This window comes from Hypanus sabinus, chromosome 2 (assembly GCF_030144855.1).
Source record: "Hypanus sabinus isolate sHypSab1 chromosome 2, sHypSab1.hap1, whole genome shotgun sequence".
Taxonomy (NCBI): domain Eukaryota; kingdom Metazoa; phylum Chordata; class Chondrichthyes; order Myliobatiformes; family Dasyatidae; genus Hypanus; species Hypanus sabinus.
Window position 1 is genome coordinate 165,736,351 of NC_082707.1, and position 24,591 is coordinate 165,760,941.

The 24,591-nt window shown below is 42.9% G+C and overlaps 1 protein-coding gene across 1 annotated transcript in view; it reads right to left on the reverse strand.

The window, feature by feature from the left end:
• LOC132386428 (cytochrome c oxidase assembly factor 8) overlaps positions 1-19,910 on the reverse strand; it is a 70,207-nt gene extending 50,297 nt beyond the window's left edge. The window contains exons 1-3 of the mRNA XM_059958702.1: positions 19,885-19,910; positions 13,450-13,529; positions 2,460-2,535 (exon numbers count right to left, since the gene is read on the reverse strand). Of these exons, the coding sequence (XP_059814685.1) occupies positions 2,460-2,535; positions 13,450-13,472 (99 nt within the window). The 5' untranslated portion in view covers positions 13,473-13,529; positions 19,885-19,910. The remainder of the gene's footprint in view (positions 1-2,459; positions 2,536-13,449; positions 13,530-19,884) is intronic.
• Between the last annotated feature and the right edge of the window lie 4,681 nt (positions 19,911-24,591).

The window sequence follows — 24,591 nt, forward strand, 5'->3', positions numbered from 1 at the left end:
AGAGTAAATTAAAAGCCAGTGAATTACAGACCTTGTGCTTGTACAACATTTAAATTACAAGTGCAAGAAGTCTTCTCTGCAATTAGCAGATATTGCTGTTCCAAAATTAGACTGATGTTTCACAAAGCATATATGTACTAATCTGACAGCAATGGATGAGCAACCACTTATTTCTGAGTCTGATTTTCAATGTTATTGTCTACTGATTCACCATAACCTGAATTTTACTACCTCTCCTCCCTCATCCCATCAACAACCAAATCGAAAGGAATGCAGTAACCCTTTAAATTTGTCCACATGGCTATAAAGATGTTACAAGCTTTGGCAAAGTCACACTCAAAAGATTACTTATTTGTAGAGAAATTTGGGGGATTAAAAAAAGACATTAATTCTTTTTCAAGTTTTATGTTAGAAATGATAAAAGATTCATGTGCTTCTGAAATGTAATGAGATGCAAGAACTACAAAATCTTGTATAAACATAAAGAAGATTGAAGGGTTACTGGTTAATTAGTTTAATTGTATATTTTCTTTGTACTTTGTTGTAACTTTTGCTATTTCTAAACTGAGTAGCTATAAGCAATTCTTATTGAAATTATACAATGCAAAATGTAACCTAGTTATTTTAAGATTGTGAATGAAATGCTGGTAAAGGGCAACCCAAGAGAGAGAGAGTTAAGGAATCCTTGTTAGCAGTGCTGTATCTACCCCTTACTCAGACTATTGCAGATTTATTTTTTCCCTGCAGAGCATCACGGTAAAGCCGAAACTGTCATGCCTTCCCATTAGGAGGAATATTAGTGTAACAGAGGAACTAAAGTGCAATGGAATTTCCTCTCAGCTGGTCCCTAAGCACAAAACATTTGCTTCTTTCTCAACTATTGATGTTACTACGTTTTGGAACTGGAGTTGCTAATTGACATTTAAAAGCCTTTGTTAATGCAGTGAGTGGGTTTAGTGGTTCCCTGCAGCAGCATTCACTCCCTCCACCGCTGGCTGCAGAGTTTATCGTCTGTAAACCGACTGCAGTTGTTTGCTTAGTATTGCAAACAGCACCTCTCAGACCTGCAACCTCAATCAGCAAATAGCACAAAAGCTTCAAGGTGAATAGGACACTATCCTTGCAAGCTCTCCACCAAATCACACCGAAATACATCTCCATTCCTTCACTATAGCTGTGTTTACAGCCTGCGAGCCCCCACTCAACAGCAGTGTGGAAATCCTGTCACCAGAAGGCCTACAGTGTAGTAATTCCCCAGCCGGATCCCTAGAAGCATCAGTGACCTTGCCAGAAATTCCCAGACCATTAGAACAAATGGAAATATTAGAGACCTCCGTACCGATGCTCACATTGAAGCGCGATTGTTAAATTTAATGTTTTGCTGCAATGCCTGCACTGCCGTTGTACGAGCAGGGATTCTCAACCACAGCATTGCAGCTGCTCCTGTAACAAAGCAGTCACGTCCGAGGAGCTGCTCCACAGAGGACCCGCAGTGAGTGAATGGTGTGAAGCAATTCACCAGCCATGTTGCTGGCAGCAGGATATCAGGGACTGCAGTACAAGCTCATCCTTCAACAACCAACCTGCCCACAATCTGCTTAAATATTCATCAGTTTGGAAATATGAATGAAAACCATGAGATTTTATCAATAGGTTCCTGACATTGATATCTACAGGAAAATATAGTTTTAAATTGAGAAGTGCGATGTGTCAAATAAACATGTAAGTGGCTCATTTACAGCAGTGATGGTGTTCAGTAACAGGTACAAACACAACTTGTAATTCTAGGTCACATGCAGACTAATTTTACCCCTGTGCTAAAGTGTAACAGGCTCTACCCAGATCAAAGAGCGGTGGAACTAGTCATTCATTCGAACTGAATTCTTGAATGGGTGAAACACTTTGCCAGTTTGATGAGTCCAGTTTTCTGCTTAGGGAGCGTGGAGTACAATCAGCAATCATTCCAGGCAGATACCTAAAGATGGGTCATTCACTAGCATTCCCTAATGGCTGCATCAATTTATAGGGTTGTCCTTATCTAACAACTCGGCTAGGACAGTGCTGCTCTGTCAGTGGTTCCACTCTGCAGATAAGATGCTACATTCTCATCAATCCAGATTCAGATTTATTTGTCACATGAACATTGGAACAGACAGTGAAATGCGCCGTTTGCACTAACAAACAACACACACGAGGGTGTGCTGGGGGCAGCCCGCAAGTGTACCATTTGCACTAACAGCCAGTGCACCCGAGGGTGTGCTGGGGGCAGCCTGCAAGTGTCAACAGACATTTCAGCACCAACATAGCATGCCCACCACGCTCGGCAGAACATCACAGTAAACAAGCGAACAGAACATACCTAGTGACAAAGCAGGTGAAACAAGCCCCTTTCCTCCCTCCCTCCTAAACACATGCACGTATACAATCCTCTAAGCCCAGGACAGACTGTCTTAACCTACCAGCAGACTTGAGGCTTTGCACACGCTGGGCCCAGACTTCTCTAGCGGACTCAGACTCTCAGATCCCATAGCACTGCTGTAAAGAGGAGGGGGATTATTGTTCAGGTTTATCCTTTGAACAATACGATAAAACATGGCGAATTCTATACAGGTGAACTCTGCATCATGGAAGAACTGTGTTTCTGAAGAAGAGTCTCAGCCCAAAATGTTGAGTGTTTATTCATTTCCATAGTTGCTGCCTGACCTGCTGAGTTCCTCCAGCATTTTGTCTGTATTACTGTGTTCCAAGATTTTGCTTGTATCATGAATTACTGTAACATGAAGCTGTGTCAAGAAACACAAGTTGAAAATAATAATTGTTTATTTATTTAAAAACATAAATTCCATGAGAACTAATTTTATTCCTTATCTCAAATTTTGGGCAGTAATTTGTAAACTCCAGAAGGGTGAATTTTAGTCTAGCTGTAACATGGCAATCTCCTGTACCTCAGCAGTGACTAAACTTTATAAAGTTTTTTAATTGGCTATAAAATACTTAAGGACATTTTGATATTTTTTGAGATGCTATACAAATGCAAACTATTTTCTTTCCATAAGCCAAATCTTTAAAGTTACTGATGATTGCACTGCAACATTTGGTAGAACTTGGTCATTTGTTTTCTTTCCTGTGTGGTACTAATAATTAATTGTGCCATAATATTAATGTTGCAAAAGAAGCTACCTTTCAGCAACCATTACGTAGAATGCATTTTGATATATTGTGACACCAGCTGTAAGCACTTGAACAAGAGAAATGAATTATCCCAGCATGCTTTTAGCATGCAGTTGAAGAACATGTAACTAAACTGTAGAGTATACAAATATCTCCTGATAAACTTACAAGAGAACATATGCAGATGCTGGAAATCTGAGCAACGCACACACAATGCTGGAGGAACTCAGCAGGCCAGGCTGCGTCTATGGAAAAGAGCACAGTCGACAGGACTGCCGAAGGGTCTCAGCCTGAAATGTCAAATGTACTTTTTTCCATTGATGCTGCCTGGCCTGCTGAGTTCCTCCAGCATTTTGTGCGTGTTCCTTTTAATACTTGTTACACTGGGCAAGGAAGTTCTCTGTCAAAGTGATTGCAATTGTTTTTGATATCATTTTTTTTCGAAGTATAGAGCCCATTATTTCTTACGATAAGAGAATGTGGCAGTAGAGTTACAGGCTTCACATATTCCCTGAATTTGCAATTTTACCACTTAACACACACATGGGAGTGTAAAATATTTCCTCATTCTTTCCAAATCTACTGAAGGATTGCTTTTCCATTTCATTTAACTTAACTGATAGCTACTCTAAACATATTTTGATTAATTGCAAAAGCATAAGGTATAAAAGTAAAACTGCCATCCCTCTTTCTCAAGAAATTTGCTAAAAATTGTACGTGTCCAAAGATTGAGTTTCAACTAAGCCTAATGAGGTAATCTTACTATTTTAGTTTACTGGAGGAAAAGTGTGAAAACGAGGATTATTCATCAATTTATAAGGAGTTAAGTCTAAAGTATTGAAGAATGAAAGGAGTTTAACTAAACCTTCATTGGGCATAATTCAAATAGACAGTTGTGTGTTAGTTAAGACGACCATCTGTTTAAAAATCTGAAATAAAATTGCAAATGAGCCCTGATTGTTTCCACCCTACAGAAATCCTTTGTCATAAAAATTCTCACCCATTAACGCTAAGCAACCCTGTCACTCACCATCTGTGTAACTATAAATTTTAAAAGTACTTTTTGGTTGTATGCAGCTGGAAAGAAACAAGGTCACAGCTATTCAGTTTGAATCAACTGGTGACTAAACTTGGAATATATACAACAGATGTAAATTAACAATCTGTACAAAATAAAAAGAAAGAGAACTAGAAGCCTCAATGAAAAGCCAGTCAAAGAATAAAACATTTGTTTGCCTTTGGTCAAAAATTTAAAAATAGGAAAGAATGCTTTTGTAGCACATCAATGCATTTTTAAAATGATCTTCATTTTCTTTCTCAGATCTTCATTTATCGTTCCTTGTATTTACAGTAATTGGCAAATTAATTGTCAAATTTGTTTATTATAGTGACATACCGAGATGCAGTAAAAAGTTTGTCTTGCTTACAGTTTATACAGATCATTTCACTATAATCGTGCATTAAGGTAATATAAGATGAAACAATAACAGATTGCAGAATAACAGTAACAGAATAGAAAATACTGTGCAAGATTATAACAAAGTGGATTGAGAAGTCACGAGGCATTCCTATCACTCTAAGGAAACAAGCAACAGTCTTATAACAGCAGAACCTGGTGTTATGAGTATCTTCTGCCAGATGGGGGAAGGAGAAGAGAGAACGTCCAGGGTGGGAGGGGTCTTTGATTATACTGGCTGCTTTACCAAAGCAGCGAGAAGCGTACACAAAGTCAATGGAGGGAAGATGGATTTCTGTGATATGCTGAACTGTGTCCACAACTCTGCAGTTTTTTGTGGTCAAGGACAAAACGTTGCCATGCCAAGCTCTGAAACATCTGGGTAGGTTAATTGATAAAAATTGGTGGCAGTCAAAGGGAACAAAGGTTGGGATGGTTCAGAGCTTCAAGATCCTAGGTCTGTACATCACCAATACCCCATCCTGATCCAACCATGGCATGAAAGCTCCCCAAGCCATTACTTCCTCAGGAGGCCTGAGAAATTCAGCATGTCCCCCATCGACTCGAACCAATTTTTATTGATATACCATTCTGACACGATGCGTGATGGCTCGGTGCAGCACTGCAGAGACTTGTGAACACAGCTCAGCACCTCACAGGAACCAACCTCTCTTCATGGACTCTGTCTATACCTCTTTGGCAGCAACAGCCAATATAATCAAGGATCTGAATCACCCTGGACACTCTCTCTTCTCCCCTCTTCCATTGGACAGAAGACACAAAAGCCTGAAAGCACCAGGCTCAAGGACAGCTTCTGTCCCACCATTACAGACTCTTACACAGACCCCTTGTGTGATAAGATGGACACTTGGCCTCACAATCCATCTCATTATGATCTTGTACTTTACCAGTTCCTGCACTGCAATTCTTTCAGTAGCTTTTACACTTTATTCTGCATTGTTATTACTTTACCTTGTTCTAGCTCAATGTACTGTATTATGATTTGATCTGAATAAACAGTATATAAGGCAAGCTACTCTCTGTAGGTTGGTATACATAATCATCACAAACTAATACCAAAACATGCCAAATTTCTTTAGCCTTCTGAGGAAGTAGAGAAACTGGAGAGCTTTCTTGGCTGTGGCATAAACATAGCTGGACCAGGCCAGGCCAGTGGTGATGTTCACTCCAGCAAACTTGAAGCTCTCAACCTGCTCGACCTCAGCACTGTTGATGTAGACAGGAGATGGCTGGTGCCCCACCCCCTTTCCTGAAGTCAATGACCAGCTCTTTAGTTTTGCTGACATTGAGGGGAAGGTTATTGTCATGATACCATGTCATAAGACTCTCTATCTCCCTTCATATGCTGGATATGGCCCATTATGGTGGTATCATCTGCAAACTTGCATTTGTAGCTGGAGCAAAGTATGGCCATGAGGTTATGGGGAACACAGGAAATAGAGTCAGTGGCTAAGGAGGAAGTCTTGTGTGGTACCAGCATTGAGAACAGTTGGTTTTTGCAACAATTTCATTAGCACTGGAATTGTCTAATATTCATACATGTTAAATCTAGTTATTCTATCCCTTTTGTAATTTATTTAAGATCAAATAAAATGCAGAGTTTGAGATCATGGGAGCTATAAGTTATGGTGAGCGGGGCCTGTCAGGAGTTTCTGCAGAGCATGAGATCATTTGGGTTATTATGCACCTGTCAAGAGCCAATAAAAAGGAGCTGGGTTTAAGTGGTGTGGCCATTGTTGGAATGGGACAATATTATTGTGGGTTTGGCTCAAGAAGCTACAGTGAGACAGGCAGAGACTAGACTGAGGTTTCTGTCAAATTTCTGTTGCTTTCTTTATTAGTGCCTTAGCTAGAGCAGTGAGAATGGATTCCAGAGCAGTGGTGTGCTTCTTTTGCAAGACATGAGAGACAACCAGTCTCCCTGAATGCTTCATCTGTGGGGTACATCTGGGTGCATCTCCTTATAGAACTTTGAGGAAAGTGCAGCTGGAGCTGGATGACCTACGGATCATTCAGGAGAAAGAGGAATTTATAGATAGGATCCACAGGGATGTAGTCACACCTAAGTTGCAGGAGCAGGTAGCTGTCTGCTTGTCAGGAGAAGCAAAGGGAAAAGGTGAACAGTGCACTGTGCCCCCTGTGGCTGTTCCCCTCAGTTACAGACATATCACCTTGGATACTCTCGTGGGGGACAACCCATCAGGGAAAACCACAGCAACTTGGTCTCTGGCTCTGTAACTCAGATGAGATGGGGGAGAAGAGGAGAGTGGTGGTGATTGGGGATTCAATAGTTAGGGCAACAGACAGGAGGTTTTATGAAGTGAAAGTCACTCCCAGACGGTATGTTGCCTTCCAGGTGCCAGGGTCAGGGATATCACATATTGGCTCCACAGCAGTCCATCAGAAGCCATGGTACATACTGGTACCAATGACATGGAGGGAAAACAGAAGAGGTTCTGAAAGAGAATATATGGGACTAGGTAGAAAGCTGAAAAGCTGGACTGTGAGGGTAGTAATCTCTGGATTGCTCTCTGCGCGATGTACTAATGAGGGTAGGAGTAAGATGTGTAGCTAAAGAATTGGTGCAGAAGGAAGGCTTTCAGATTTGTAGATGATTTCTGAGGATGTTATGACTTGTACAAAATGGACAGGTTACACCTGAACTTGAGGGGACCAATGTCCTCTTGGACAAGTTTGCTGGAGCTGTTGGGAAGGGTTTAAACTAATTTGAAAAGGAACCAAATTGATAGGTCATAGGATAGAGCAATTGGTGTAAAAAATTGATGCAATGTGTAGGAAATCTGTGAAGAAGGACAGGCAGTAAGTTGGGTATAATTGGAGTCAGTTGGATGGGTTGGAATGTATTTATTTTAAGGCAAGAAGTATCAATACATGAAACTATGAAGTTGTGGTCATTACAGAGAAATAGTTGTCACAAGAACAGGAAAGACTGCTGGATGTTCAAAAGTGACAAAGGTGGGAGATGAAAGAGGTGGGGAGTAGCATTGCTAATCAGGGATGCTATCACAGTTGCAGAAAAGGAGGGTGTCATGGAGGAATCATCTACAGAGTCGGTATGTGTAGAAGTCAGAAACAGGAAGGGAACAATCACTTTATGGGGAGTACTCTATAGATGAACCCCTCCCAACTCCACCCCAAAGCAACAGACACCAAGGAGCAGAGTGCAAGACAGATTTTAGAAAGGTGCAAAAATAAAAGGATTGATATCATGGGTGACTTCAACTACCCTAATATTGATTGGCACCTCCTTTGCGCAAAAGCTTTAGATGAGTCAGAATTTGTTAGGTGTGTCCAGGAAAGATTCCTGACACAATATGTAGACAGGCTGACTCAAGGAGAGGCCATACTTGATCAAAGTACTAGGCAATGAGCCAGTGAGACAGTGACCAGAACTCCCTGTTCTTTACAATAAGCTTGGATGTGGATAGGAGCAGATAATATGGAAAAGGATTTAATTGGGACAGGGTGAATTATGAAGTGAATAGGCAGGAACTTGGGAAGGAAAACTGAGAACAGATGTTCTCAGAGAAATGCAAAATGGAAATGTGTTGGTTGTTTTGGGAGTATTTGCATGGGGTTCTGGATAGGTTTGTCACGTTGAGGCAGGGAATGGATGGTAGGGTGAAGGAAACATGGTTGACACAAAAAGTGGAATGTCAGTCAAGAGGAAGAAAGAAAGAAGCTTACTTAAGATTTAGGAACACAAACACGAGGAAATCTGCAGATGCTGGAAATTCAAACAACACACACAAAATGCTGGTGGAACGCAGCAGGCCAGGCAGCATCTATAGGGAGAAGTACAGTCGATGTTTTGGGCAGAGGCCCTTTGTCAGGATAAAATGAAAGAAGAGATAGTAAGAGGTTTGAAAGCGGGAGGGGGAGGGGGAGATCCGAAATGATAGGAGAAGACCGGACGGGGAGGGATGAAGCTAATTGCTGGAAAAGGGATACAGAGCTGGAGAAGGGAGAGGATCATGGGATGGGAGGCTTAGAGAGAAAGAAAGGGGGGGGAGCACCAGAGGGAGATGGAGAGCAGGCAAGGAGTAATTGTGAGAGGGGCAGAGAAAGAAAAAAGAGAGAAAAAGAAAAAAGGGGGGAAACAACAAACAAACAAACAAATAAATAAATAGATAGATAAATAAAAAAAGGGGTGGGGTAAGAAGGTGAGAAGGGGCATTAGCAGAAGTTAGAGAAATCAATGTTCATGCCATCAAGTTGGAGGCTACCCAGATGGAATATAAGGTGTTGTTCCTCCAACCTGAGTGTGACTTCATCTTGACAGTAGAGGAGGCCATGGATAGACATATTAGAATGGGAATGGGACATGGAATTAAAATGTGTGGACATAACCCTGTCTCTTGCAAAAATGCCATCCCCTTCTCATAAATCCTCCGTCTCCACCGCATCTACTCTCAGGATGAGGCGTTTCATTCCAGGACGGAGATGTCTTCCCTTTTTAAAGAAAGGGGCTTCCCTTCCTCCACCATCAACTCTGCTCTCAAACGCATCTCCCCATTTCCCATACATCTGCTCTCACCCCATCCTCCCGCCACCCCACTTGCGATAGGGTTCCCCTTGTCCTCACCTACCACCCCACCAAGTGACCAGTAGTGTTCTGCCGGGATCTTTTCTGGAATTCCTGTTCTTCGTGATTTATATTAATGAAGTTGAAGGATGTCTTAGTAAGTTTGCAAACTGATCTTGAACTAAGTTAAAAGCTCGGCACAACATCATGGGCTGAAGGGCCTGTTCTGCACTGTATGTTAAAAGGCAACAATGCACTAACATTCCTACAAAGGTGATTGCATACAGTGTTTTAAAGTTAGTGTATTTAATATTTCAACAATATTTGAGTAATATTAAAAATATATTGTTTGATTTAGCATTCTTTGTTTGTTTACATAATTCATTCTGAGTTATCTGCAAGAAGTACATGAATGGTATATGTCATTATGCCACCATGTCAGATGAGGTTTCAATAAGATTACCGTCCCCCCCCCCCCCACCCAATTCTTCTAAATTCCAATGTATAGACCCAGGGCCATCAAACACACCTCATATGTTAGTTAACCCTTTCATTCTTGGAAACATTCTCGTGAACCTCCTCTGAACCCTTCCCAATGTCAGCACATCCCTTCTTAGATAAAGGGTCCAAAACTGCTCATGAAGTTTAAAGTGAGGCCCCACCAGTGAAGCCTCTTCATTACATTCTTGCTTTTATATTTCAGTCCTCTTGAAATTAATGATAATGTTACATTCAGGCCCTACTGGGTCTGAACTCCCTCTGCAACTGGATCCTAGACTTCCTGACTGGGAGACCTCAGTCAGTCCGGATCGGGAGCAGCTTCTCCAACACCATCACACTGAGCACGGGGGGCCCACAGGGCTGTGTGCTCAGTCCACTGCTGTTCACTCTGCTGACCCATGACTGTGCTGTAACACACAGCTCGAACCGTATCATCAAGTTCGCCGATGACATGACCATGGTGGGTCTCACCAGCAAGAACGAGTCAGCTTTCAGAGAGGAGGTGCAGCGGCTAACGGACTGGTGCAGAGCCAACAACCTGTCTCTGAATGTGAACAAAACAAACGAGATGGTTGTTGACCTCAGCAGGGCACGGAGTGACCACTCCCCGCTGAACATCGACGGCTCCTCGGTAGAGATCATTACGAGCATCAAATTTCTTGGTGTTCACCTTGCGGTCCCTGGTCCCTCAACACCAGCTCTATAGCAAAGAAAGCCCAGCAGCATCTCTACTTTCTGCAAAGGCTGAGAAAAGTCCATCTCCCACCCACCATCCTCATCACATTCTACAGGGGTTGTATCGAGAGCATCCTGAGCAGCTGCATCACTGCCTAGTTTGGAAATTGCACCATCTCGGATCGCAAGACCCTGCAGCAGATAGGTTAGCTGAGAAGATCATCGGGGTCTGTCTTCCCACCATTACAGACATTTACACTACACATTGCATTCGCAAAGCATACATCATTATGAAGGACCCCACGCACCCCTCATACAAACTCTTCTCCCTCCTGCTGTCTCAGAAAAGACACCGAAGCATTTGTGCTCTCACGACCAGACTATGTGACAGTTTCTTCCCCCAAGCTATCAGACTCCTCAATACCCAGAGCCTGGACTGACACCTTACTGCCCTATTGTCTGGTTTATTATTTATTGTAATACCTGCACTGTTTTGTGCACTTTATGCAGTCCTGGGTTGGCCTGTAGCCTAGTGTAATTTTTTTTCTGTGTTGTTTTTTACATAGTTCAGTCTAGTTTTTGTACTGTGTCATGTAACATCATGGTCCTGAAAAAACGTCGTCTCATTTTCACTATGTACTGTACCAGCAGTTATGGTCGAAATGACAATAAAAAGTGATTTGACTTGTCATCTTCACCACCACTTGCACTTGCAGTTTAACCTTCAGGGTATCCTGCATGAGGTCTCTCAAGTCCCTTTGTACCTCAGATTTTTAAACTTACTACCCATTTAAAAAATAGACTACACTTTTGTTCCTTCTACCAAAGTGCATGATCATACACTTCCATACATTGTATTCCATCTGACACTTCTTTGCCCATTCTCCTAACCTGCCCAAGTCCTGAGCAGACTTCCTGCTTCCTCAACACTACCTGCTCCTCCACCTTTCTTCAACATCCACAAACTTGGCCAGGGAAGGGAAAAAAAGAGAAAGTCAAGTTGCAGTTTCAAAGCAAGCACTAATCTATATGCTGCTGACAAAAAATCTGACAATGACGAGAGTGACATAGGACTGGATAGCCTTAAAATCTACAATGTGATAACTAACAGGAGACAAGCAACATGGCTTACACCAGAAGTGAACGGCAAATTAATTAAAATGGAATTGGTCACTGGCTCAGCTGTTTCAGTAATTCCACAAAATGAGCTTGAAATGCATTTCAAACATATTGAACTGAAGCCTGAAGATATCCATCTACGAATTTATACTGGGGAAAGATAACTCAGGTGGGAATGACATTTGTCACACTGAAATACAACAACCAACAAGCCACATTGGGCTTGTATGTGATAAAACCAGAAGGACCAGCATTGTAGGGCCATGACTGGCCACTTGCATGTCACATCCCCTGCAAAAGAGTCAACTGAAATCAAGGAATGTGTGGTGGGGTAGAGTTAAGTCTCTATCAAAGGAGGTGTAAGGCATTCCTTCCCTCTGCTACCCAGCAGGTCAGCCTTGGACAAGGTGTAGTACCTGCTTAGCACCCCTGATCAGGGTGATGTGAAGCCATTGGAACAGGTGGTGAATGGCCGTGTGAACGGGTGCTGCATATCATAAGCTATGCAACCACTGACGCAGGCAGACAGTCTCTGAAGATGATTGATAGTGGCTAAGATCACTTGTCTTGTAAAGACACTGCTGAGATGAATCTTGGTCAAGGAGACCCTGAGCACCCACGTCAAACAATATGGCACATGTTGATGATAACTGGATAATTCCACAGCAGTATTCAAAGATTGCATTGGAAAACTCAAACGTATCAAGTGTTAAATGAAAATGGCACACCCAAGTTTTACAAAGCCTGCTTGGATCCTTATATCATCTGTGGTAATATAGCCAGTGAGCTAGATCGCATGGAGGCTGAAGGAATTGTTTCAAAGGTAATGCCCCAGTTGCCAAGAACGATGGGTCTGTCAGGATCAATGGTGATTTTAAAGTCACTATCAACTCGGTACTGAAAGTAGATCAATACCTCTTCTCAGAATAAAGGGTATCCTTGCAAGACTTTCTGGAGGAAAACACCTCATCAAAGTGCACTTAGCTGAGGCCTACTTACTGATGGAGATGGAATAAGGGTCCACCTCACTATAAACAATCACAAAGGGCTTTAACACAATAGGCTTGTATTTGGACATGCACTCTGACAAAAAGCTACGGACCAGTTGCTGCAAGGCAGTCCAGGCGCCCAGTGTTACCTGGAATGATATTATTGTTATGGTAAGGATGGTAAGGAACATCTCCAAAATCTGAAGACAGCGTTTAAAAAATTAGAAGATTATGGGGTCAAAGCATGATGCAACAAGTGTGAATTCTTAATTAAAGCAAGCATCACTTACTGTGGTCACACTATTGACGCACAAGAATTACACAAGTGTGCTGAGAAAATTCAAGCAGTGCTGGATGCCCCAAGGCCAAAGGACATGTTACAGTTTGGCTCTTTTTAGGATTTGTCAATTACTACAACAGGTTCCTGCCAATCCTGGCTACTGTGCTCTACCCCTTGAACTCATTACCACAGACTGGAAAGAAATGGCAATGGATGAAGCAATGTGAGATGGCTTTCTAAAAGCAAAGAAAATGGTGATAGCAGACACTGTACTCACACATTATGATCCACATTGTCCAGTGAAGCTTGGCTGTGAAACCTCGCCTTATGGTGTAGATGCAGTCACTTCACTTGTTATGAGTGAAGTCATGCCATTCTCTCTAGTTTAGGGTACTTGCATGGGAGAAAGGTTAATCTCATTACTGATCATAAACCACTTGTGTCCATTTTCAATCCACAGAAGGGTGTTCCACTAACAGCAGCAGCTCGAATGCAGAGATGGGCTTTTCTTGGAGGGCACAATTACAAGATCAGATTCAAGAGGACAACTAATGAAAACGCTGATGGATTGTCCTGGTTACCCTTGCTACGAGGGGTGATTGATAAGTTTGTGGCCTAAGGTAGAAGGAGTCAATTTTAGAAAACCTAGCACATTTATTTTTCAACATAGTCCCCTCCTATATGTACACACCTAGTCCAGCGATCGTGGAGCATACGGATCCCTTCTTTGTAGAAGTGGTCCACAGCAGGGGTGATTGATATGTTTGTGGCCTAAGGTAGAAGGAGTTGAGTTATTAACTTCAAACTTTCTGCATTATCACTCAAAGAGTTGAACTGCACGTGCATGTAACGAGAGCATCTTGGACCTCCAGGTGGTCCACAGCAGGGGTGATTGATAAGTTTGTGGCCCATGGTAGGAGATGTTGTACAGCTCTTGTTAAATGCAGGTGCAGTTCAACTCTTTGAGTGATTACGCAGAAAGTTTTAAGTTAATAACTCATCTCCTTCTACCTTAGGCCACGAACTTATCAATCACCCCTGCTGTGGACCAGTTCTGGAGGTCCAAGACGCCGACTTCTGGGGACTGAGAGCTGTCGTACTATCCAAGCTCAGAGTTAAGATGTTGGAGAAGCTACATGCTGGTCATCTAGACATGGTTGAAATAAAGCATTGGCTTGAAGCTTTGTCTGGTGGCCTGGGTTAGATCAGAAGATCTAGCATCTTCATCTAGATCAAACATCTAGCATGTTTGGGATGGCAACACATCCAGAAGAAAGGTATCCAAAGCTGTCGGAACCACTTCCTGTAGTCCTGGAGTCAACTCTTACCATCACCATGGAGGGTGCCCCAGATCGTGAGATTGGTTCACAGCCACAAGTCTCACCTGCCAAGCAGAGTGACCCCCACCCCCCACCTTGTCAGGAAAAATGTTAACCCACAAGAGTAGGAAATCCTCCACAGTGATTAAATCTTTAGCTTTAAATGGGGCAATTTAAAATTTTACTATGCTGTGGATGTCTAGATAGTAGTTGTATTATATAGTATACTGTATGTGTATCTGTACACAGTATATGTTTAATATTTATACTTAGCTGACTAGAGAGCAATACATTACAAATTTGAGTTGAGATGCATTTGGGTTGGAGTTTATAGTTAAATGAGGAGGAGGAACAGTGTTGTATATTTAATACTTCAGTAATATTGTACATATTTTGTTTAATTACGCATTCTTTGTTTACATAATTTAATACAGGTTGTATGTAAAAGTACGTGAATGGCAGATGTCATTATGCCACTGCGTCATATGTGAGCGCCTCACTGAAGGAAAACTATGTAGACAAAACATCCCAGCTCTGGAGTTTTTCTTTCGATTAGTTTTTTGAATTACAAACCAAAACAATGATGATCCTGCATCTCAACAGACTACATATCAAAAGAACTTCATTAACTGCAAAATTTCTTTGGGATTAGTGGAAGCAGTGAATGGCATATTAGAAATACAAGTCTCTCTTTTCATTAGAGGTGACCCCTGCATTATGGCAGCCGAGGAATGGAAATTTACCATGCAGAATTCACAAATTTCTGCCTAAGATTTTGGCATATGGAATAAAATTTGCTCCCTCAGAATTCATGTGGGAAAAAGTAAATTTAAAAAGTTATTTTTCTAATGTGTCTTTGAAGTCTTTTTTTTTATTAAACAAAATATACTTTATTCCAAAATAAAATTATATACAATAACCATTCAAAGACTTTCAATTCTTTACAGTTGGTACTATTACTGTCTTTACATTTTCAAAGTTCTAATGTTTTGCCACCCATGTGGCACTTTATTTGTTACATATTTACATTTGGGGGTATACCCCCAACCCCTCACACCTCAACTCCCATGGAAGAAGGACCCTAGACTGTGGTCCTTCCCCACCGGGCCCTTGCGGTGGCTGCACCAAGTTTGAGTGCATCCCTCAGCACGTACTCTTGCAGCCGAGAGTGTGCCAGTCGGCAGCATTCTCCCACGGACATCTCCGTGTGCTGGTAGACCATCAAGTTTCAGGCCAACCAAAGAGCGTCTTTCACCGAGTTGATGATCTGCCAGCAGCACCGGATGTTGGTCTCGGTGTGCGTCCCCGGGAACAGCCCGTAGATCAGAGAGTCCTCTGTTACGCAGCTGCCGGGGATGAACCTCGACACTGTCCCTTCCATCCTCCTCCACACCTTCTCGGCGAACCCACAGTGTGCAAAGAGGTGGGTCACCGACTCCTCCTCACTGCAGTCCTCTCGTGGGCAGAGGGGTGTGGAGACGACATTCCGGGCGTACAGGAGGGATCGGACTGGGAGGGCCCCTCTCACCGCCAGCCAGGCAAGGTCTTGGTGCCTGTTGGTAAGGTCTGGCGATGGGGCATTTTGCCAGATGAACTGGACAGTCTGCTCAGGGAACCACCCCACTGTGTCCATCACGTCCTTCTCCTGCAGTGCCTGCAGGACCTTACGTGCTGACCACTGCCTGATGGCCCTGTGGTCAAAGGCGTTGACCTGAAAGAACTTCTCTACGAAGGACAGGTATGCTGGCAACGACCAGCTGACAGGGGTGTTACATGGGAAATGGGCCAGACCCATCCTTCGTAGCCAGGGCGACAGGTAGAACCTGGGCACGTAGTGGTACTTGGTGCCCACGTATCTGGGATCCACACACAACCTGATACAGCCACACACGAAGCTGGCCATCAGGGCAAGGGCGACATTGGGGACGTTTTTGTCCCCGTTGTCCAGGGACTTGTGCATGGTGGTCTGTCTGACCCGCTCCATCTTGGATCCCCAGAGGAATCTGAAGACGGCTCGGGTGATTTCCAAGCTGAAGGAGCGGGGGACTGGCCACACCTGCGCCAAGTACAGCAGCCCCGAGAGCACCTCACACCTGATGACCAGGTTCCTGCCCGCTATCGATAGGAAGCGCCCTCCCCACAGCCCCAGTTTCTGTTTCACCTTGGCAGTCCGCTCCCGCCAGTACTTGTTGCTCGCCTTGGCCCCTCTGAACCAGATCCCCAACACCTTCACGTGATCAGCCCTGATGGTGAAGGGGATGCTGGATCGGTCGGGCCAGTTGCCGAAGAGCATGGCTTCACTCTTCGTGCGGTTGACCCTGGCCCCCGACGCCTGCTCGAACTGTTCGCAGATGCTGATCAGCCATGTACAGGGAGGTTTTGTACACGTACAGGTTTTGTCGTCCATGTACAGGGAGGTTTTGACTTGGGTCCCTCCACTGCCTGGCATTGTCACCCCTCTTATGCCCTCATCCCTCCTGATAGCCTCGGCAAAGGGTTCTATGCAGCACACGAACAAGACAGGGGAGCGAGGGCAGCCCTGCCTGACTCCAGACCTGATGGGGAAGCTGTCTGTTTCCCATCCGTTGACCTGGACTGCACTACAGATGTCCGTGTAGAGCAGTTTGAACCAATTCCGGATTCCCTCCTGTGGTGAACTATGTGCCTGTCGGGACACGCCCCCTGCTGACTGCTCTTGTGGCTCCTCCCACAGGCCCCTGTATAAAGGCGATCTGAGGCCTGACGCTCGGCCTCAGTCTCCAGGACATAGTATGATGGACACTCACTCCTGGTTCCTTCTTCCAGTCAATAAAAGCCGATATCTCGCCTTACGTCTCAGTGTGAGTTATTGATGGTGCATCACCTCCCCAAATCCCATTTTGGAGAGTACATCCGCCATGTACGTGTGCGATATCCTGTCGAAGGCTTTTTCCTGGTCCAAGCTGACCAGGCAGGCATCCACCCCCCTGTCCTGCACATAGGCGATGGTGTCCCTCAGCAGCGCGAGGCTGTCTGAGATCTTCCTGCCCAGTGCAGCACAGGTTTGGTCCGGGTGGATCACCTGCTCCAGTGCAGACTTGACCCTGTTGGCGATAGCCTTGGACAGGATCTTGTAGTCCACATACTTTGAAGTCATGCTTCTTTTTGCATCACAGAAAATCACAATATGGTTTGCTTTTTAGGAGTGCAACACCACGCCCCCCCCCCCCAATATAGTGGAGAAGTCAGATTTATTTAGTCTTATTTAGAAGTCAGATTTCGCAGATATTTTATAAATGGAGGTAAACATAATATCACTAGAAAAAACTTCTGAAGTATTTCTATTTCATTATGCTGCAAATCAAGGAAGAAGATGTATAGTTTATAAAGTTCCTTAAATATAATTCTAAATGGAATATGCAAATCACTAGTTCTTCCACACCAGAAAATAATCTGTATATTAGGACACCTTCAAGTGACTGCCAAAGATTCCGATGGCGTAGGCTGTTGTTAACTAACCTACTTAATAGAGGCACCCAGTAGAGAAGTGAAGCTTCTATGTGTTAAGGGCAACTTAAGAGTCAAAACAGCCTCTGTTAGCTGTTTTTCACTGGGGAGGGGAGAGAATAGAAGAGGGCTGAGGTTTGTTGCTATTCCACTTACACATCAAAAACCCAAAGACTAAATATGAGGGCTTTAAAGGGAAAGAGAAAATAGCTTGCAGAATTGAGCTGAGGGGTCTCGTGTGCGGTGACCTTTTGTACTTGGTATTACCCTTGCTCTTTTATTTCATTATCTGATCTTTCAGTGCAAGCATACTGGCAAGGACAATACTTGCATTATAAAGAAATTAGTTAGCATTACAACTGGGCTTCCCTCAAGGATCAGCCTATAGGTTCAGCAAGTTTACCCGTTGATTAGTAAAGGTTATGACTTGAACCACCAGCTCTCAGTGAGTTAGTTTATTGCTATAATTTGCCTCTTTACCCATGGTGGGAAGGGAATTAACAGCCTTATGCTGTTCATAAGTGTTATCTAGAAATCCCTGCTGGAAATGTGACTATGGGGAGGTTGAGTGAGGGCAGGATTGGACCAATGTGTTTCCTCCTGCCAAAGCCCATTATTAAAAGTCATGCATGGATAATGGTAAGGCAACGGAAGGTGGTTAGTGTCCATGGAAACACTCCCCAGCCAGCATCCATGCCTCCAGGTCAGCATGAGACAGAAGAAAATACTGACGACAAAAAAACTCTGGAGCTCTATCCAAAAGCATAGGGAGAGTGTTATTCACTCTGTTCTTTACCACTAGTTATATTAAAGGTGCAACTTCAAGGCATTTTATGGTAGCACAGCCCTAATAAAATAAAATGGTGGCTAAAATCTGGAATGGAATTCCTAACTAATATAAATAAGTTCTAAAACAAAAAGCATGGAGTTTAAGAAAACTATGAGTATTAAATGTTAGATTCACGTGCGATCTCGACACAAGTGATCAGCAGTTCAGCTTCATTTCTGAATTTTCTTAAAAATATTAATCTATAATTAATGATAACAAATTAATCCATGGATACAGACATCCCTCACTGGTTGCCCACTGCACTAAAAACATATCAGCATAAGGTTATATATCTCTAAACAAACAAATCTAGCACATGACCATGTGCTGTTGATTAGGCAGGACTTTATGACTTGTAAAAAGTCATGTAACAGTACCTTTAGCCAAGCTGTTTGACATTCGGATTCCTAGTATAGGTCACTACAATTCCACAGTAGAATTTTTCAAGACTCTAGGTTCAAATAGGCTTTTTTTTAACTTCAGAGACATGTTTTCTCGACATTTTTTTCATGCAGTGCTCCTTGTAAACATTTCTAGTAAGACCTATATTTATCGTCTAATCCTAAATGATGCTTAGGCAGTTAAGAGTCATCCACACTAGTGAACCTGGTGTCACAGCTAGGCCAGACATCACAGGATGGCAGACTGGAAGCTATGTGGGGTTTTAATAATAATCCACGGCTCACAGTTGCTCATGCTGAGGCAAGCCTTTCTTCAAACTGGTTGTATAGCTGTTGCATCTCATAGTTATATTCACTGTGGCTTCAAAACAAAAAGCTTTTCATTTCATCCAAAACCTTTTGATATTTTGGAGGACGGAGGAATAAAGCAGGTGGTGCTTCCGCCTCACAGTTCCAGCAACCCAGGTGCAATTTGAACCCTGCGTGACATTCGCATGCTCTGTCTGTGACTGTGTGTGTTTCCTACATGGGCATCAGTCGGGTCCTGCATTCCTGAACATCCTAATTAGTAGCGTAAACTGTAACAGCAAATCACCCCTTGTAACAGAAGGTGGCAGGAGATTCATGATGGGGTGTGAGAGAGAATGAACTATCGGAAAATAAATGAGAGAACGGATGTGAAGGCATTACCCAGAGAGCAGACTTAATAGGCTGACTGTCCTCCCATGTCATATGAGAATGCTTCCTGTTAACTAGCAACCTCAAACTAAGAGATATTAACTGATCTATAGAGTAATTTTCTCTCAGATGAACAGCCACCTTTTTATACTTTTGTCAATGTACATTAAAATTATTGCTCCTATTTCTCCATCTAGCTCACTTCTAAAAATACTGATAGTTGTTTAAATAGCTTGCACAGGTCAGACGACATTGCTTTCTCAATAGGACACATTCTACAGATCTCGACAGTCTATGCCAGGTGCCGACTGTACTGCAGCTCTCAGTTCAATGATAAAATATAGATTAGTGCAAAGTAATTTAAGTGATAAGCTCTATGAAATACAGGTCTTCCTCATACAAAGGAACATTACCTCAGCATGAGCTTGGAGCTGAAATGACTTTGCAGGCACTGACCGCAAGTACGGAACTATTCATCTCTCGGGTTAGTCCCCTTGTTGCCATAGTAACTCAAATCACCAGTGCAGGTTACAAATGCGTAAATGCACAGTTCGACTGATATTAACTCAGCTGTGAAGGTGCCCTGCAGAAAGCATGGTTAGTTTACTAAATTTATAATTTGTGATGATAGATTTAAGCTTAGAACTGGGTCAAGCAATTGTAGAAAAATTTAGATTCCTGCATTATCGGCTGCATTTACTAATATGGCTATCAAATGAATTATTGAGCCTCCAAAACCAAAGTTACACAAGAATAGTTTTCATAAAGATTATTACCTATTTATATAAATAATCAAAATGTTTTTTCTTAATTTACTGAACTAAAATTTTACAAACAACAATTGGCCTCTCCCAAATGTGACCTAAAAATCGGGCCACGTTTGGTAGAGGACTTTACAGATTAATTCTTCAAAGACTTTCTGAAACTTGGTTTAATTTTCATTGACAGTCATGGACTTTTCAATACATGCAAATAAGGAAGCATATTAATTTATATCTGGGAAATAAAAATCAGACATTTAAAAGGTACAAATTAATAAGGTACATACAGTACAGGCAATATCAAAATACTTTTCACTCATGAAACTCATTGAACCAACTAATCAGTTCTATCCCTGCAGCATGACTAAAAATAAGAAAAATACTGAAAATGGAAATAATTCAGACACAGTTTGATTTTAGTACAATACCGTACACTACTTATTGCACAAGGTGATATAGAAACTCAAGATACCAGATCAGCTGCACCCTTTTGGACTTTGACATGAAATTAGCTCCCTGAGCGTGTAAATGTTTTAACTCACATGAATTCATGCTTTTGTAATGTCCTGTCTCATCTGGTTAAGACAACTCTCCAATGAACCCAGCCACGCTGATGGCAAATGGATGGACATTTGTTAGAAATGCATAAGATTGATCACATCTTTAGAAAAGTGACGATGTTCTTTGTATTGGAAATAATTTTAACAACTAACACCAAGGAATAAGAAACTTTCTGTCTCTACTTCTGATAACCTTTGGTAACCAACATGATCGCAGCATTCAAGGTGATTTAGACCTTATGGATTTTTAATAGGAGGAAAAGATAATCTTTCCCTTTGATCATCGAAGAAGGAAATCCTGGAACTAACTGGGCCGGATCAGAATGGTTTACATCTACTTATGAAGATAATTCAAACAGATCTATGGCAATTACTGTATAAAATTTTGACTTTCTAATGAAATTATTATCAAGAGGAACAGAGTACACTGTTAAGGGGAAGACCCTTAACAATAATGCTGAGCAGAGAGATCTTGGGGCCCAAGTCAACAGCTCCTTGAAAGTAGCTGCACAGATTGATAAGGTGGTTAAGAAGGCATATAGAATGCTTACTATTAATAGTTGAGGCACTGAGTTTAACAACCAAAAGGTTATGTTGCAACTTTATAGAGCTCTGGTTAGGTCACATCTGGACTATTTCAACACATACAAAATGCTGGAGGAACTCAACAGACCAGGCAGCATCTATGGAAATGAGTAAACGGTCAACATTTCTGGCCAAGACCCTTCATCAAGACTGGAAAGGAAGGGGAAAAGTCAGAGTAAGAGGATGGTGGGAGGAGGGGAGGAAGAAATATAAAGTAGAAAATGATAGGAGAAAGCAGGAGAGGCAGAGGTGTGAAGTAAAGAGCTGGGAAGTTGGGGAAAGAGATAGAGGGCTGGAGAAGGGGGAATCTGACGGGAGAAGACAGAAGCCATGGAACAAAGAAAAGCAGGAGGAACACAAGAGGGAGGTAAAGGGCAGGTAAGGAGATAAGATGAGACAGGGAAACAAGAGGGGGTGGACAATTACGAGAAGTAATTGGGATGAGTGGACAAGGAAGTTGTGTAGGGAGCAATCAACTTTCAACTTTCAAAGTTGAAAGTGGGAGGAGGGAAAGATATACTTTGTGGTGGGACTGTGTTGGAAATGGTGGAAGTTATGGAAAATGATGTAGTGGATGTGGAAGCTAATGGGGTGGTAGGTGAGGACAAGGGGAACCCTACCCAGAAGGTTAATTTATTTGTTGAGTCTGTGGTAAAGAAGGCAAATGCAATGTTGGCATTTATTTCAAGGGGAATAGAATATAAAAGCAAGGAGATAATGCTGATCCCTTATAAAACACTAGTCAAGCTGCACTTGGAGTATTGTCAACAGTTTTGGGCCCCTGTTCTCAGAAAAGACTAGATAAGGTGGATGTGGAGAGGATGTTTCCTGTGGTAGGGGTATGCAGAACTAGAGAGCACAGCCTCAAAATTGAGGGGCAACCTTTTAGAACAGAATTGAGGAAGAATTTTTTTAGCCAGAGAGTAGTAAGTCTGTGGAATGCTCTGGGGTAGAAGCCAAGTACATTAGTATATTTAAGGTGGAAGTTGATAGATTACTGATCGGTCAGAGCATCAAAGGATGTGGGGAGAAGGCAGCTGTATGGGGTTGAGTGGGATTCGGAATCAGCCATGATGGAATGCCAGAACAGGCTTGATGGACTGAATGGCCTAATTCTGCTCCTATGTCTTATGGTCTTATGCTGTTATCCCTGGTGTGGCAGAAGGAGGATGGGGTAAAGGCAGAGGTACGCAACATGGAAGAGATGTGGGTGAGGGTAGTGTTGATGGTGGAGAAAGGGAAGCCCCTTTCTTAGAAGAAGGAGGACATCTCAATCGTTCTGGAATAAAAAGCCTCATCCTGAGAGTAGATGCACTGGACATGAGGGAACTAAGAGAAAGGGATGGCATTTTTACAAGTGCAGGGTGAGTAGAGGTATAGTCGAGGTAGCTGTGAGAGTCAGTGGGTTTATAAAATATGTCAGTAGACTCTCTCCAGAGATGGAGACAGAGTAGTCGGGAAAGGGGAGAGATGTGTTGGAGTTTGAGGGCAGGCTGGAAGTTGGAGGCAAAGTTGATAAAATCAATGAGGTCAGTGTGAGTGCAGGAAGAAGCACCAGTGCAGTCATCAATGTAGTGCAGGAAGAGTTGGGGGCGATGCTGGTGTAAACTTTGAACATGAACTGTTCCACGTAGCTGACGAAAAGGCAGGCATTGCCAGGATCCATGTAAATGCCTATGGCTACACCGTTGTTTTGATGGAAGTGGGATGAACAAAAGGAGACATTATTGAGGGTGAGGATCAGTTTTGCCAGATGGAAGGGAGCAGTGGTGGAGGGACTGGTTGGATCTGTTGACCAGAAAGAAGTGGAGAGCTTTAAGGTCCTCCCGATGGGGGAATGGAGGTGTATGGGGACTGGACATCCAGAGTGAAAATGAAATGTTCGGTGCCAGGGAACTTAAGGTCATTGAAAAGATCAAGAATGTGTGAAGTGTCATAGAGGCAGGTAGGAAGGGATAAAACAGAGTTATGCAGACACAAGTTCAATGGGGTAGGAGAAGGCTGAAACAATGGGTCTACCTGGACAGGCAGGTTATGGATCTTGAGAAGGAGGTAGAAATGGGAGGTGCGGGGTAAGGGAACGATGAGGTTTGTGATAGTGGATGGCAGATCCCCAGAGTTAATGAGGTTGGTGATGGTGTGGGAGACAGTGACCTGCTGCTCCTTACTGGGGTCTTATTCAATGGTTAAGTAAGAGCAGGTATCTGAGAGTTGCCTCTTGGCCTCAGCAAGGTAGAGGCTAGTCTGCCAGACTGCTATCCTTTATCTGAGGGTTGATGATAAGATTGGGATTAATGTGGAAAGAGTGGAGAGCAGTACACTCAGAAAAAGAGGTTAGAACTGGAGAGAGGAGTTTTAAAGTCAAAATGGTTGCTGTCTCATCGGCAGTTAGTGATAAAAGGATCCAGGGCAAGCAGAAGACCAGAGTGGGGGTGTTCATGAAGAGGAGGAGGGTTGAAAACAGGAGAAAGGGTCATCAGTGCAGGCTGGAGAGTCCTTGCCAAAGAAGTAGAAACAGAGATGAAGGCAACGGAAGAAGAGCTCGGCGTAATGGCGGGCACAAAGGGACAAAATGCATTTTGCTTTGGATTTCCAGCATCTGCAGATTTTCTGATGTCTAGAGTATCACATGCAGTTCTGATCGCCCCATTATAGGAAGGATGTTGGAGCTTTGGAGAAGCTGCAGAAGAGGTTTATCAGGATGCTGCCTGGTATAGAGGGCATGTGCTATCATGAGAGGCTGGATAAACTTGTCCAATTTTCTTTGGAGAAGCGGAGGCTGAGGGGAGATCTGATAGAGGTTTATAAGATTATAGAGATGTCTAATACCAGAGGGCGTGCATTGAAGGTGAAAGGGGATGCAAGTTTTTTTACTCAGAGAGAGGTGAATGCTTGGAATGCACTACCTGGTGTGGTGGTACAGACAAATACATCAGAGGCTTTTAAGAGACGTTTACATAAGTACAAAAGTATGAGGAAGATGGAGGGAAATGGACATTGTGTAGGTGGGAGGGATTAGTTTTGAGGTTTTATTTACTTATTTTTAGTTGTTTCAACACACCATTGTCAGCTGACAGACCCATTCCTGTACTGCACTATTCAATGTTCTGTGATAATGTTTATGCTAATCTAAACATCCAGCATTTCAGATTTAAAAAGGCTTGATTTTTACTCTGTTGTTTCTGAAGAGGCAAATTCTCTGACTGCTCTCTTT